The sequence below is a fragment of the Orbicella faveolata genome, unplaced genomic scaffold (genome assembly GCF_042242905.1).
Source record: "Orbicella faveolata isolate gen_17 unplaced genomic scaffold, um_ofav_v1 contig_13, whole genome shotgun sequence".
In the NCBI taxonomy this organism is placed as follows: Eukaryota; Metazoa; Cnidaria; class Anthozoa; order Scleractinia; family Merulinidae; genus Orbicella; species Orbicella faveolata.
Genome location: NW_028301540.1, coordinates 13,388,991 through 13,401,273, shown reverse-complemented (window position 1 = coordinate 13,401,273; position 12,283 = coordinate 13,388,991). Strand labels below are relative to the sequence as shown.

General features: G+C 38.5%; 1 protein-coding gene across 1 annotated transcript; it reads left to right on the top strand.

The window, feature by feature from the left end:
- Positions 1-257: 257 nt before the first annotated feature.
- On the top strand, positions 258-11,600 carry LOC110057029 (dnaJ homolog subfamily C member 1-like). Its single transcript, XM_020763607.2, has 11 exons — positions 258-436; positions 1,638-1,739; positions 2,402-2,448; positions 3,951-4,122; positions 5,504-5,609; positions 6,704-6,895; positions 8,315-8,457; positions 8,890-9,009; positions 9,537-9,600; positions 9,731-10,107; positions 10,535-11,600. Exons 1-11 carry the CDS (start codon positions 281-283, stop codon positions 10,604-10,606), a joined length of 1,551 nt encoding a protein of 516 aa, XP_020619266.2. The 5' UTR covers positions 258-280; the 3' UTR covers positions 10,607-11,600.
- The last annotated feature ends 683 nt before the right edge of the window (positions 11,601-12,283 follow it).

Here is a 12,283-nt window from a genome sequence, read left to right as displayed (position 1 = left end):
CCCAGTGCTTTTATTACTATCTAAGCTAAAAGCCGCGTCTATTTTGCTCTGTACACATTAGGCATCGGAAGTGGTTTCTAGCTGCTTCGACTGAAATCTGGTAAACGGGTACGCGACCAACCAAGTCTATACAAAATTTCCCTTCAGATAAGAATTCAATTTCACCAAACAAGAAAGAGGGAAAAAAACCAAAGAGAGAAAGAGTGGAAAACTGTTTCCCAGGTTCCTGTGAAGATTAGTCTTAGGAGTCTGGGCGCTAACATGCCAGAAATTTTCCAAGATGGCGGCTCCTTCGACAGGACACAGAGTTTTTCTCTTGTTGTTTATTTTGCCAAGGTGTACAGAAGTTCACGGTTGGGATTCTATTGATCTAGAGCTGTTTGACCTTGTAGAAGAAATCAAGGATAATTTTTATGATGTTCTTGGGTTGAAACAGGTAAGATCAATCGATATCAAAGACTTCTTTCGTGCCAGAGAAATCTGAACAATGAATGTCTTTTATCGAAGAATGATCGATTGAGCTTGAGTTCATATCATTTTTACTTCCAGCTGTCTTGAATTAAAGGCAAAATTTAGATCTACAGAAAACCAGAGAAATCAAATTGTTGAAGTAAATGTTTAGGAAATTTTGTCTGAAAAGGATTTTAGATATTGGGTTAGTACTGGCATACTTTCCGACGTCACAATGTGGTTTTAGGATCGCGTTCCATTGAATTCCCTCCTCCTGTATATTTTTTTTATTTTTTTTATTTTATTTATTATTTATTATATATTTATTTTTTCCCCACTATGACAACATTTTAAGTGTTTTCTTGCGGTTTAATAGTTCCGCGGGAATCATCATAATGAGTATCTTTATTTCTAATAGTTCTATAAACAGATTGTAGGGCTAAGAATAAACCTGCTACCAGCCCTGGAATCCAACAGTAGTGATTCAGTCACAAATTGCACAGGGATTAAGAACAGGGCATGTATTCTAAATTAGAAAACTTAGGGTGCGTTTCGTTAAGAAAATCCAAGATTGGATTCTTACATCCGAAAGAATCTGAAAACGGATTTTGCGTTTCTTTACTGAACAGATCAATCCAAAATCTCTTGGATCATGGTGCGTCAAAGGAACCGAAGAATCCACTATAGGAGTGGATTCTTCTACGCACCATGATCCAAGACGTCTTGGATTGATCTGTTCAGTAAAGAAACTCAAAATCCATTTTCGGATTCTTTCAGATTTAAGAATCCAATCTTGGATTTTCTTAAAGAAATGCACCCTTAGAAAAAATATACAGTTCAACCCCTATTAAGCAACCACCCTCAGGAAAATGGATAGTGGCCACTTAAAGGGGGCTGGCTGCTCAATAAAGCTGTAAAGGTAAAAACAACAGAATAGCCCTCGTCGCGATTTTGATTACTGGGCGCCTAATAGGGGTGGTCATTTAATAGGTGGCCACTTAATAGGGGTTCGACTGTATTATATTTCGAAGGAAAATGAGCAATAAAAGGGAGCAAACTGACATCATAATTGGAGACACCAAATAACAGTTCTTTACCATGCCCAATACACTCACAGGTACACTCTCCCCTTTAAAATATGAGCTTAATGAAAACTGATCAATTTGAATGTTGCTATTCTACTTCAGGATGCAAGCCAGGCAGATATCAGAAGAGCGTATCGTAAACTTTCCCTTCAACTTCACCCTGATAAGAACAAAGCACCAGATGCCGAAGAAAAGTTCAGACAGGTGAATGTAAAATTGCAATGAATTAATCACTGATCATGTCAAAATTTTTATGATTAAAAATGAAGCATCACATGGCTACATGTAATTTACAACCTCCTCTTCCTCCCTTGGAAGACAACTTGGCCTAATGGTTAGTGCGCTGGACACTGGATCAATCAGTCTGTGTTTGATTTTTGGTCAGGATCACTGCATTGCGTTCTTGGACAAGATGCCTTATGCTCACTGTTTCTCCATCCAGGCATAAAAATGGGTACCTGCGAATTTCATGCTGGAGGTAACCCTGTGATGGCTTAGCATCCCATCCAAGAGGGAGAAAAAATATTCCTAGTTGCTAAATGCTATGGAAACCAGGATGAGCTCCAGCATGGACCACTTGACTTGACCTTAATCCTTAATCCTGCTATGAAAAGTACTTACTTTGACTGTGACTTTCACTTAAAATGGGTTTTTTTCCCATTTCTCCCCCTCCCCCCCCCCCCCCTTCCCCACAGATCAAAGTATCACAACAGTCATGTATGTTGAAGCTTCAGTTCTTCCTTAGCTTTCTTTCTTTCTTTTTTGCACAGGGATTTTTAAACAATAATCTTCACAATTCTGTATATTACTTTTATTTTTAATACACAACTATGTTCATTGAATTATTGAAATTGTTATTTTCACAGCTTGTTGCAGTGTCAGAAGTTCTGAAGGATGAAGACAAGAGGAAAAGGTACAAAACAAGGCATTTAGATATTGTATGCTGGTCTTTACAATCAGCCTCAAATTTTGAAGAAGATAGATGAAAACCTGGTTCAAACTTTGCATAACTATTTTAATTTAGTTATAGACTGTCCACAGATCCTCTACTTTGTCTTGAGTTCCTCATGATCACAAACATAACAAAATATTAAGCTGGGCATTAGCATGTCAAGGATCCATCACCTGTGCATTGTACGATTAGAAGCAGTTTTTGTCACTTCATTTAGAGTCGCTTGCTGCCAAATTCACGTAATGGGACCATAATGTCACACAGCTGATCTTCTCATATGGAAACAAGCTCGCCTCTTCATTGAGATCTTTTGATTTCAAGCAGAAATACCCATACATAGTCTTTTTATTTAGTCATGGAATGTTTTCCAAACTCTACTTGTTTACCACAAGCAGTATATATAAAATGTAAGATGGCAGGGAGGTCTGTTGCGTTTTGTATCTTTCATGACAAGTTTGTGGCTTCTATCTTGCAAATAAATATAAGGTGCTTTCCCAAAAACATCATAGACAGAAAGTAACAGCTTCATAGGCTACAGAAGTCAAATGGTTCCGATTTCCCCTCTTGTTTGCTTTTTTTCCAAGAACTTTAAAATAATTTTGACTCTACATACTCCAATACATGGGTGACACCATACATGTACAGTTGTTATTTTGTATTTTCATTGATCCCTTCAGATGTTGCTCAATTTAATTTAGGGAGCGAGGGCAGAGGTGATTTGCTCCATAGCCACTCTCTCACTCCACGCTCGCATCTCTTGTGTGCTCAAAGAAAAGTAACTCGTAGCAAAAAAATAAATGTCTGTGGACAGACTACTAAAATAACTTCCATTAGTTACAAGCTTTTTATGTATGTGTAGTTACCTTTGCCACACTGTGATTGAGTGATATCAGTCAAATGTCTGAGTGTAGAATTAAGAAACTATCTCCTGAAAGAGTAAACATTCTCCCTTTTTTTTAATTTCCCACATTTACTAAAGACACAGTTGCTGGCACTACAGCACTATATCTGTTGATTAATTTTGTTTCACCTCACCAACTAAAGGTGAAGCTCAATAACTGAGCAGACAAGGTACATAAATTATTTGTGTACCTTGTCTGTGGTCCAGATATCATCTGATGACAAGAGCCACAAAACTATTTGTTAAATACAGCCTGTATCATACATGTATGAATACTGGTGAATATGCAACAGCTTTTGTGTAATCTTAATGGAGGTGCAGGGCTGTCTTTAAGTTTTGAGTCACCCTGTAGCCTTGGTCTCCACACCCATAGTAAACTTCTTACTTTGTGAGTGAATTCTACCAACAAAAGGCAATTTCACCCATAGCATCAAGGGAAAATTAACCGTACTCAGCCATAACAGGTGTTACGGGTTATGGCCAGTGATAGTCTTAAAGTGGGAAATTGTATTTAATTATTAGAATGCAGTTTTGTAATATTACTTTAATTATTTTTTTTCAGATATGATGGCATTTTGCGGGATGGATTGCCGGACTGGCGACAACCAGTATTTTACTACAGGAGAGTCCGTAAGATGGGACTTATAGAATTTGCACTCCTTATTTTCCTCATATTAACAGTAGGACACTACATCGTGGCCTGGTCAATATACCTGGAGAAAAAATTTGAACTGGTATGTTGCTGATCATTCCTAGGAAATTAAATATTAATAATAATGTTAGCATTATAAAGATAATAGTGAATACCAATTGAAGAATTTGAATAATAAGCCCCTCTCCCTGAATAAAATCCCCAAAATAAGCCCTCCAAATCTTGTGTGTTAATATCAGTTCCTATTGAACAATAATTAGATTATGAGCTCAAGATTTCTATGAGGTGATAGTTGATGAGGCCGAAGGAATAATCTAATTGTTGTAATAGAAATCTAACTGAAATTTCCTTCAAATATCAATTTCAGTTATTTCTGGTCTCAGTATTAAACTTCACACTTAAGAGAATTCACGCAGACTGAATTGTCAATTTGACATTTGCAGCTGAGTATGCATAGATATCAGTTTCTTTCAAAAATTTCAAGCTTTTTTAATTAAAGAAAGTGTAATGCCATCCTTTTAGTCTTCTCGGGAATTTGATTGTCCATTTGTTTCTATTAGTAAATGTTATTTCAAAACTTCGGACTAACAAGGAAACATTGCAATTTTGTCGATCACACCAAGCCACTGCACACTAATTAAACAATAGAGTGTTTCTGTCGAGGAGCTATCGGCTGATAGTTGCCTCGCGGAAATTTGATGTTCTTAAAACAAATATTTGCCTGACAAGCGAAGCTTCAAGGGCAAATATGCTAGTTTTATGAACATCAAATTTCCAAGGGGCAACTATCAGACCGATAGTTCTGAGACATAAACACTCTATTGTCTTTGTTGTTCACAACTAAATTTTCTTCTGCGCACCAGTTCAAAAATCATATTGAATTATTTTCAACTTTTTTAGATGAAAGCTGTGAGAGCCAAATGTAAAATTTAAAAAGGAAAATAAACAAAACCCACTTAATACAATTTCAATTGTTTATTTTTTTATATGTTTGCTTGTTTACAGAAAATTTTTCACGGATGAGTACTATCCATCCAGGTATTTTCCTCAGATGGGCACTATGGGCTGATAGTGTCTCTCCGTGCATGAACACTATTGCATCACGTGATCAATTCAAACCAATAAGAATCAGGGAAAATTTAGTGGTGAACTATAATGGATGATAGTGTGCAATGGCTCAGCCAATCAGATTGAAGCATTTGCATTAGTATACTAGTAGAATTCTACTAAACAATTTTAGAAAATAGCTTAACAGATCATAGAACTCAAAAAAAGAAAACAGAACTCGAGGAAGTTGTGGAAACACTTGCCTGTCGGCTTGTGTACCTACAGAAAAAAACTGTGTCCTTTGTTAGCCCGCACAACTGAATTTCCTAGCTAATAATAAGCTTTACTGACTCTAGATACTCTCAAGCAAGGCTAACAATGTTGGTAATTCGTTTTTTGACTTTTCAACTCCCTAGGAAGAACTCTTATTTTCCAAGAGGAAACGAGAAGACAAGAAGAGAAACAAGAAAATGAAATCCAAACTGACTGATGAAGACATTCCTGATCTAGCAGATTTAATGGGTGAGAAACGTTTTCCTGTTTATTCTGACAATTTATTGTTACAAGGAAATGCTACATGTATTGCAACACTGACAGAGTGGCCTTCAATTGACTATGGTAAAACCAAAACCATAGTTGTCACTCCTACTAAATCGTAAAGGGCGCAGACAATTCACTGAAATAGTTAAAACTCGAAGCAAATGCATGTAGCTGAAGCATTAAGCAAGTGGGTTTGCATTGCCACACTATATGATTGGCCTTAAAAAGCTCGCGCTACTTTGTTATTCAATCAGATGTAAAACCAAAACCAATCGTGGTTCACTCACTAAGACTCGTTTTCCCACGATTTTTATCAACTACAAGTATTTGCTTCGAGTTTTGATTGGTTCTTTTGATTGCCAGTGTGAAACTTTTGATTGGCTAGAGTGCTTACTTTGGTTATGCGTCACACAACTGAAAACCAATCCATTATAAGAGTGCATCAACTACAGTGTAGTGTGCGTGATTATCACGTGCTACTGGAATATCAGTCCCAGACCCTCTGCTTCTACCAGGCAGCATTATTAAGCAACGATGATTGTAAAGTAAAATTAATTTGAAAAAAAAAGAGTTGTCTTCATACTGTCCCCTAATTGATATCGTATAATATCATGACATTGATGTCTTCTCCTCCACTATTAAATGAGAGGGTTTCAGTGGGGCTGTGGCTTTTGCAGCTAACCGTTTTACAAAGTTATTTTCCGTACGGTTAACAGAAATTAGAAATTAATCGCCATTGTTTTCAAAAGTTAAAAATCATCTTTCATCTTTTAATAAAGTGAAAAATTTATTTTGACTTCTGTAAAACATATTTAAGGCCTTAGGATCATTCCGGGATGGAAAAAGGTATTATTATAAAAATTGTAGACCAAAATAGCTTTCAAGCCACAAGACAAGACACAAAAAAAGTCTTGCTTTGAGATCTTGAGACTTTCACTTTCGTGGCTAAAATTGTTGTACGGTTAATATTTTTTACGGCTAACGGTTAAAATTGTCCAATTTTGACGCTTAACGGTTACATTTGTGTCCCGTTTTACCGCTGACGTTTAACCTCTTGTGTGTTTGTCCCCTTTCAGTTCAAGAGGTGGGGGTGTCCAAACCCACATTCATGGACCTGCTGCCATTTAAAATGACTCACGTGCTCATTGGATTCTTTAAATCACTGCCTGAACGATATCAAGCTCTCTTGGAATACTGGAAAGAAAGACGGAAAGAAAAGATCGAAGAAGACGAAGAAGATGATGATGATGACGAAGAGGAAGAAGAAGGTAGGTAACTGTGGTTATTGTATTAAATCTGCGACAGGCTAAAGTTCGAGGCGTCAGGTTTTCAGATTTGTCACAGCGGTAATTAGATCATTTCCGAGTTACCTTGTGCCTCTGTTTCGTGTTCTCTTGCAAAACCTTTCTTATGAAAATGAGTTTGATTTACATATTTATGAACTTGTTGGGGGGGGGGGGGGGGGGGGAAGACTCATCTTCATATGATTGGAATGGTTTCACGCGGACTCGTTTTGACACATAGGTAAAAGACAAAATTTGCCTTGATCACGTTTACGATGGTAGTTGACTTAGGTCCGGTTCATACGTCGCATTTCTGCCGTGTCGAGTTCAATTCAACGAATTAAATTCGATAGAAATTCGACGTCTGAACCGGCAGCCGCACTTCTGCCGCACGTTCGACTGGTCGCATTATCCGACACAGAAATACGACACCGATTCAAACGTCGAATTTCTGCCCTGTCGAATCTAATGCATACATTATGTCAATGTATTGAGCATGCGTAAATTTGGTACCGCTAAAGAAAAAGAAGAAACATTGCCAATCTGCCAATCTCATCCCAATGTAACCTGAACATATTGCAACACATACTGCTGCATTGTCAGCCTTCTCCTCGTTCCATTGGTGGACAATTTTTCGCAAAATTAAAGTCCTTCGTCGCTCGGTATCTTCGTCGGCCATATTGAATACTCTACGTTTAAAAATTTTCTGCTGACCAACACGCCCAACAGTATTATTTCAGAATTAAGTCCTACGTATGAAGCGACATTTTCTACAGTGAGAGGAGAGGGAGATGTATATTTGCTCGTGTACTCATTATGAAGGCCCTCTCTCTCTGGTTTGCACTGAAGGATGTTGTGTTCGCGTCTGTCCTCTTATTTAAAGGTGATCACCAAAGCCTTTAACAAAGCAGCCAAAGGATACACTCTGCGAATGACCTTGTGAAATGTTTCGCACTGAATTTCATTTCGAAACAAAGACGTCAAGGTGAATATTGCGAGGGCAGACTCATTGCAAAACTGATAAAATCATAATAAAACTTCATTCAGTAAAAACACAATTACTGGTGACCCAGAAGTTCACACTGTGGCCCTCACTAAGTTAAAAATTACAAAGCTGAAAATTGGACTAAGAATAAGTGAATTTTACGTACAGATTAGATTAGGCTTATAAACTCCCCCGGATATAAACCCCTCCGTTTATGAGCCCATCCAAAGTTGTATTAGCTCAGGGCTTATAAGCGGCGGTTTACGGTATTTCCCAATTGTCTTTTATACATACATAGTCTATTAACTGTGATTTCTTAAAGATCGCAAGACAGCAGCGGGCAATTACGACTACACCAACTTTGTATTTAATTAGCTTATGAGCCTAGGTTTATTTTGCGAATATTTAAAATCCCTTAGAGCAACCATCCAGACCAAGGAGACGACAAAGAGTGAACATTCCTCAAGAAGACACAGATGACGCCAGCTGGGAAGGGGCACCCGTCACAAATGCGATGAACATAGCAACAGAGAGCGTGCAGGAAACCACTGCAGTAGAGAAGGTATGGATCGCACTTTAAAGGAGCTACGTCGCGGTTTGTACATCTTGAAAAGTTCAGCCTAAATTTTTCAAGTTCGTACTTTGTAATCTGTGTTAATCTTCTCCATCCTTAACCAACCTTGGTCCGTTATCGTTTATTATTATCTCTGTGGTGTTTTACTATCTTAGTAAACTACTATTTTCGCATTTCCTTCAAGCGCGAAAAATGGAGCGAGTTTTTTGGCTCTCGCCCCATTTTCCGCGCCGACAAAACACCGAAAATCCCGTTCCTCGGTCTTTCTTTGCTTCCAAACCCCACGGAAACGCTTGCTACGCAGGCTAGGGAATTTCGAAAAGTGATGTCCGTGGCAGCCATGACAGTTGCAGATGTAGTTTCTGTTTTCTTATAATATGGGGAGTGTAAGTTTTTCTTTGTTTTTTTTTTTTTCCTCAGACGGGCGAGTGGACAGATCACGAACAGTCTCTGCTGACCCGTGCTATGATAAAATTTCCCGGGGGGACCCCGAACCGCTGGGAGAAAATTGCTGTGGAGATTGGACGATCAGTAGAGGAGGTTAGTCATCTGGCAAAGTGTTTGTGCTTTGTTTTAAGCCGTTCAATATCAACATTAACGGCTGCTATATCAGACTTCTCATACTGGACGCACATCATCATACCCACTGAATCGGACTTTGATTAACTGAAAAATATTAGATCAACCGATATGAGCCTCGCTGTGTTTCATATCACAGCCTAAACTACCATATCGAACTCTCCCTGTTTATTGTTACTATGGGATAATTCGAAAAGGCTATAGGAACATCAGCTGCAGGCAAATGTTTCCACGGCAATCTCGTTCAATGAATGTTTGTTAAGGAGATTTAATGTTTTACTTTTGGCATTGTTATAACGACGACATGACATCAATGACTGTGACCGGATTGGACACTTAGTGTCTCTTTTATATCGGGTAAAGAAAAGACCTGGTCCATGGCACCAAATCGTAGGGCTGACTCTATGTACTTTACGTCATGTAAAAGTAACCAAGTGTTTCAGCTGGTTTGGTTCCTTGGTTTTCTGAGGTCTTCACTACTATTGCAGGTTACAAAACAAATGAAGAAGCTGAAGCAGTCCTATGGAGCAAATATTCACTCAGCGAACACAGGTAGAAAAAAAAGTTTAAATACTGTTCCACACTACGTCATTTAGTTTACAGACCCTTTCACTTCAACTCGTAGTCTTTTGGGCGGAAAAGTTTGTCTTACTGAAACGTTCTGTTTTCTCGTCGTTTTAAGGTACAGGAGACCTGGGGTCGTTAGTGATGAACAAGAAGAAGGCGATTGTGAGCGATGAATGCCTTTCGCAAGCGGATGAATGCTACAACTTTGGGACTAATACAATTCAAAATCACAACAGATCAACGAAGAGCAAACAGACAGCGGCAGAGAAGGCAGCGGATCGGCCCGTTAACACAGCATCAGTGGTGCGTGACGGAAGTAACAAGACGTCGGAACAGATGGATGGCGTTACCAATGAAAACGTGATTGGTAACGACAGCTCTGTTTGGAGTCAGAATCAACAGAAACAGCTGGAGCTTGCTCTTCAACAGTTTCCGAAGACAGTGACAGATCGGTGGACTTGCATAGCACAGGCGGTGCCTGGGAAAACAAAGGTAGTACGGACCTGGTTCGGTGGTAATTAATACCAGAGCGGTTTTCATTGGTCTAAAATCCAAAACTGCTTTGGTACAGATTTTGCTATACTACCGGTTTTAAAATGCGCGCCATCTGCTTAGCCAATCAGGTGCAAAGCCCATGCCAGTCACGACTTGGTCACGTGCGTTTTCCCGCGCTTGGAACCGGTTAAGTAAATTTGCGTCCAGTTTTCGTTGGTTGACTGTGTTGTTTAGAGAGGTATTCATTCCATTGTCGCAGATTGTCGATAGCCTCCTTTCTTTCGCATAAACGCGCCACTCTCTGTGAGATCTGATGTAGGACTTAATCAAGGACGTTTTTCGTTAACTGTTTCTGCGCACGCTTACTGAGCACGTAATTCATAAAGCTTCATCTTGATCAATATACTTTTTCGTTCGCTTGCAGGAGGAGTGTATTTTGCGGTACAAATTTCTTGTGGAATGTGTGCGGAAGAAGAAGCTGGCTGGACAGCAATAACAGATATTAATGAATTGAAAAGAGTATTTAAATTATTTTTAGTTTCTCCAGTAACTTATCAAAAATGTCAGAATGGATGTAAAAGCAATGTATTTCGCGACTCTACTGTCGTGTTTTTGGACAAAATAGAAATATTTTTCTATGTAAATGAAGAGAAACTGATACCTGAAAAATGTTTAAGTTGTTATAAAAGAAATACAGACTGGTTTTGCAATGTGAAATTTTGGTAAACACAAGCCTTTTGGCGAGTGTTATTTGTGGTAAATCGCATCGGGAAACAACTGGAAAGCAACCAACAGTGAGGAATTACGCAATAGTCTGCTTGTCCTCAGTTACAGTCGCCTTCACCACTATCCTAGCTGCTAATTATTTACAGTGTAGCGAGACAATTTTTTTTTTTTTTAAGTATGTTTGACATCGACCACCACAAACAAATCTGACAAATTTTATTTGGTAGAGAAAGGTATTTAAATCTGAAAAAGCATTGGGGATTAACTGATATAGCATTAATCCAGCTGACAGAATACAGCCAGAACATTAGAAAATTGAATCAGCAATTACACAACTCTGACTAGTCTCTTGTCAACCCTGTGCACAACGTAACATTAGAAATGTGCAGACTTGGAAAGGACACGGACATTGTTTTCCCGTGTGCCTTGCTGGAGTATTTCCTTAAGTACATCACACGGTGCATGGAGGAACATACTTCTGTATAGGCCGGTTTATTTATTTATTTTCTTTTTTGAATCGTCGTCGTTCTCCGTCAAGTTTTCTAATGGTCCACCGCTTAATATTTAGATTCTGTTTTTTGCAACCTTATGGCTGGCAATTGGCAAGTCACTAGGTATTATCACGATTAAAAATGACGATTTTCAGATTATTTTTAATCCGCATTTAAATGAATCTGAAGTTGAGGTGGGTGTACGCTTTGTTTGTTGGCGAGAGGTTGTCAAGTCATATGATTAGAAAAAAAAAATAAACGAAAAAGTAATTATCTGTTCGATCTGTACGGTAGAAAAGACGGCTATGGAACGAGTCTGCTGGCGAAGTTTTTGTTAAACATCTAATCGAAACAGACAAACCATCATAACGTTTTCATCCTTAAAGTCAAAGATTGACTCATGTGATACTGTTTATTGTATTGTACAAGGCGGTTCTAACTTGCAAGGCCGTGGATAAAACTCTAGTGTGTGGCCATGCAAATCAAAACTATTGAGCAGTATTTTCATGTGGTGCTGTTTATTATGCTGCACAAGGTGGTGGTAACCTTTAAGGCCGTTGATAAACTTTCAGTGTGTGACTATTCAAATGAAAGCTATTTAGCAGTACTTTCATGTGGTGGTTCTTATGCTGTACAAGGTGGTTCTAACCTTTAAGGCCGTGGATAAACTCTAGTCTGACCATTCAAATGAAAGTTATTTAGCAGCACTTTCATTTGGTGCCGTTTATTATGCTGTACAAGGTGGTTCTAACGTTTAAGGCCGTGGATAAAACCCTAGCGTGTGACTATTCAAATGAAAGCTATTGAGAAATACTTTCACGTGGTACTGTTTATTATGCTGTACAAGGTGGTTCTAACTTTTAAGGCCGTGGATAAAACCCTAACGTGTGACCATTCAAATGAAAGCTTTTGAGCGGTACTTTCACGTGGAACTGCTTTTTTTTTTTTTTTACTAC

Bases quoted from the DNA above. Each gene is read 5' to 3' on its own strand.
- LOC110057029 (XM_020763607.2), top strand. From the start codon at position 281: ATGGCGGCTCCTTCGACAGGACACAGAGTTTTTCTCTTGTTGTTTATT. The intron at 2,449-3,950 runs GTACAAAACAAG...ATTTTTTTTCAG, and splicing joins GATGAAGACAAGAGGAAAAG to ATATGATGGCATTTTGCGGG. The intron at 8,458-8,889 runs GTATGGATCGCA...TTTTTTCCTCAG, and splicing joins AAACCACTGCAGTAGAGAAG to ACGGGCGAGTGGACAGATCA.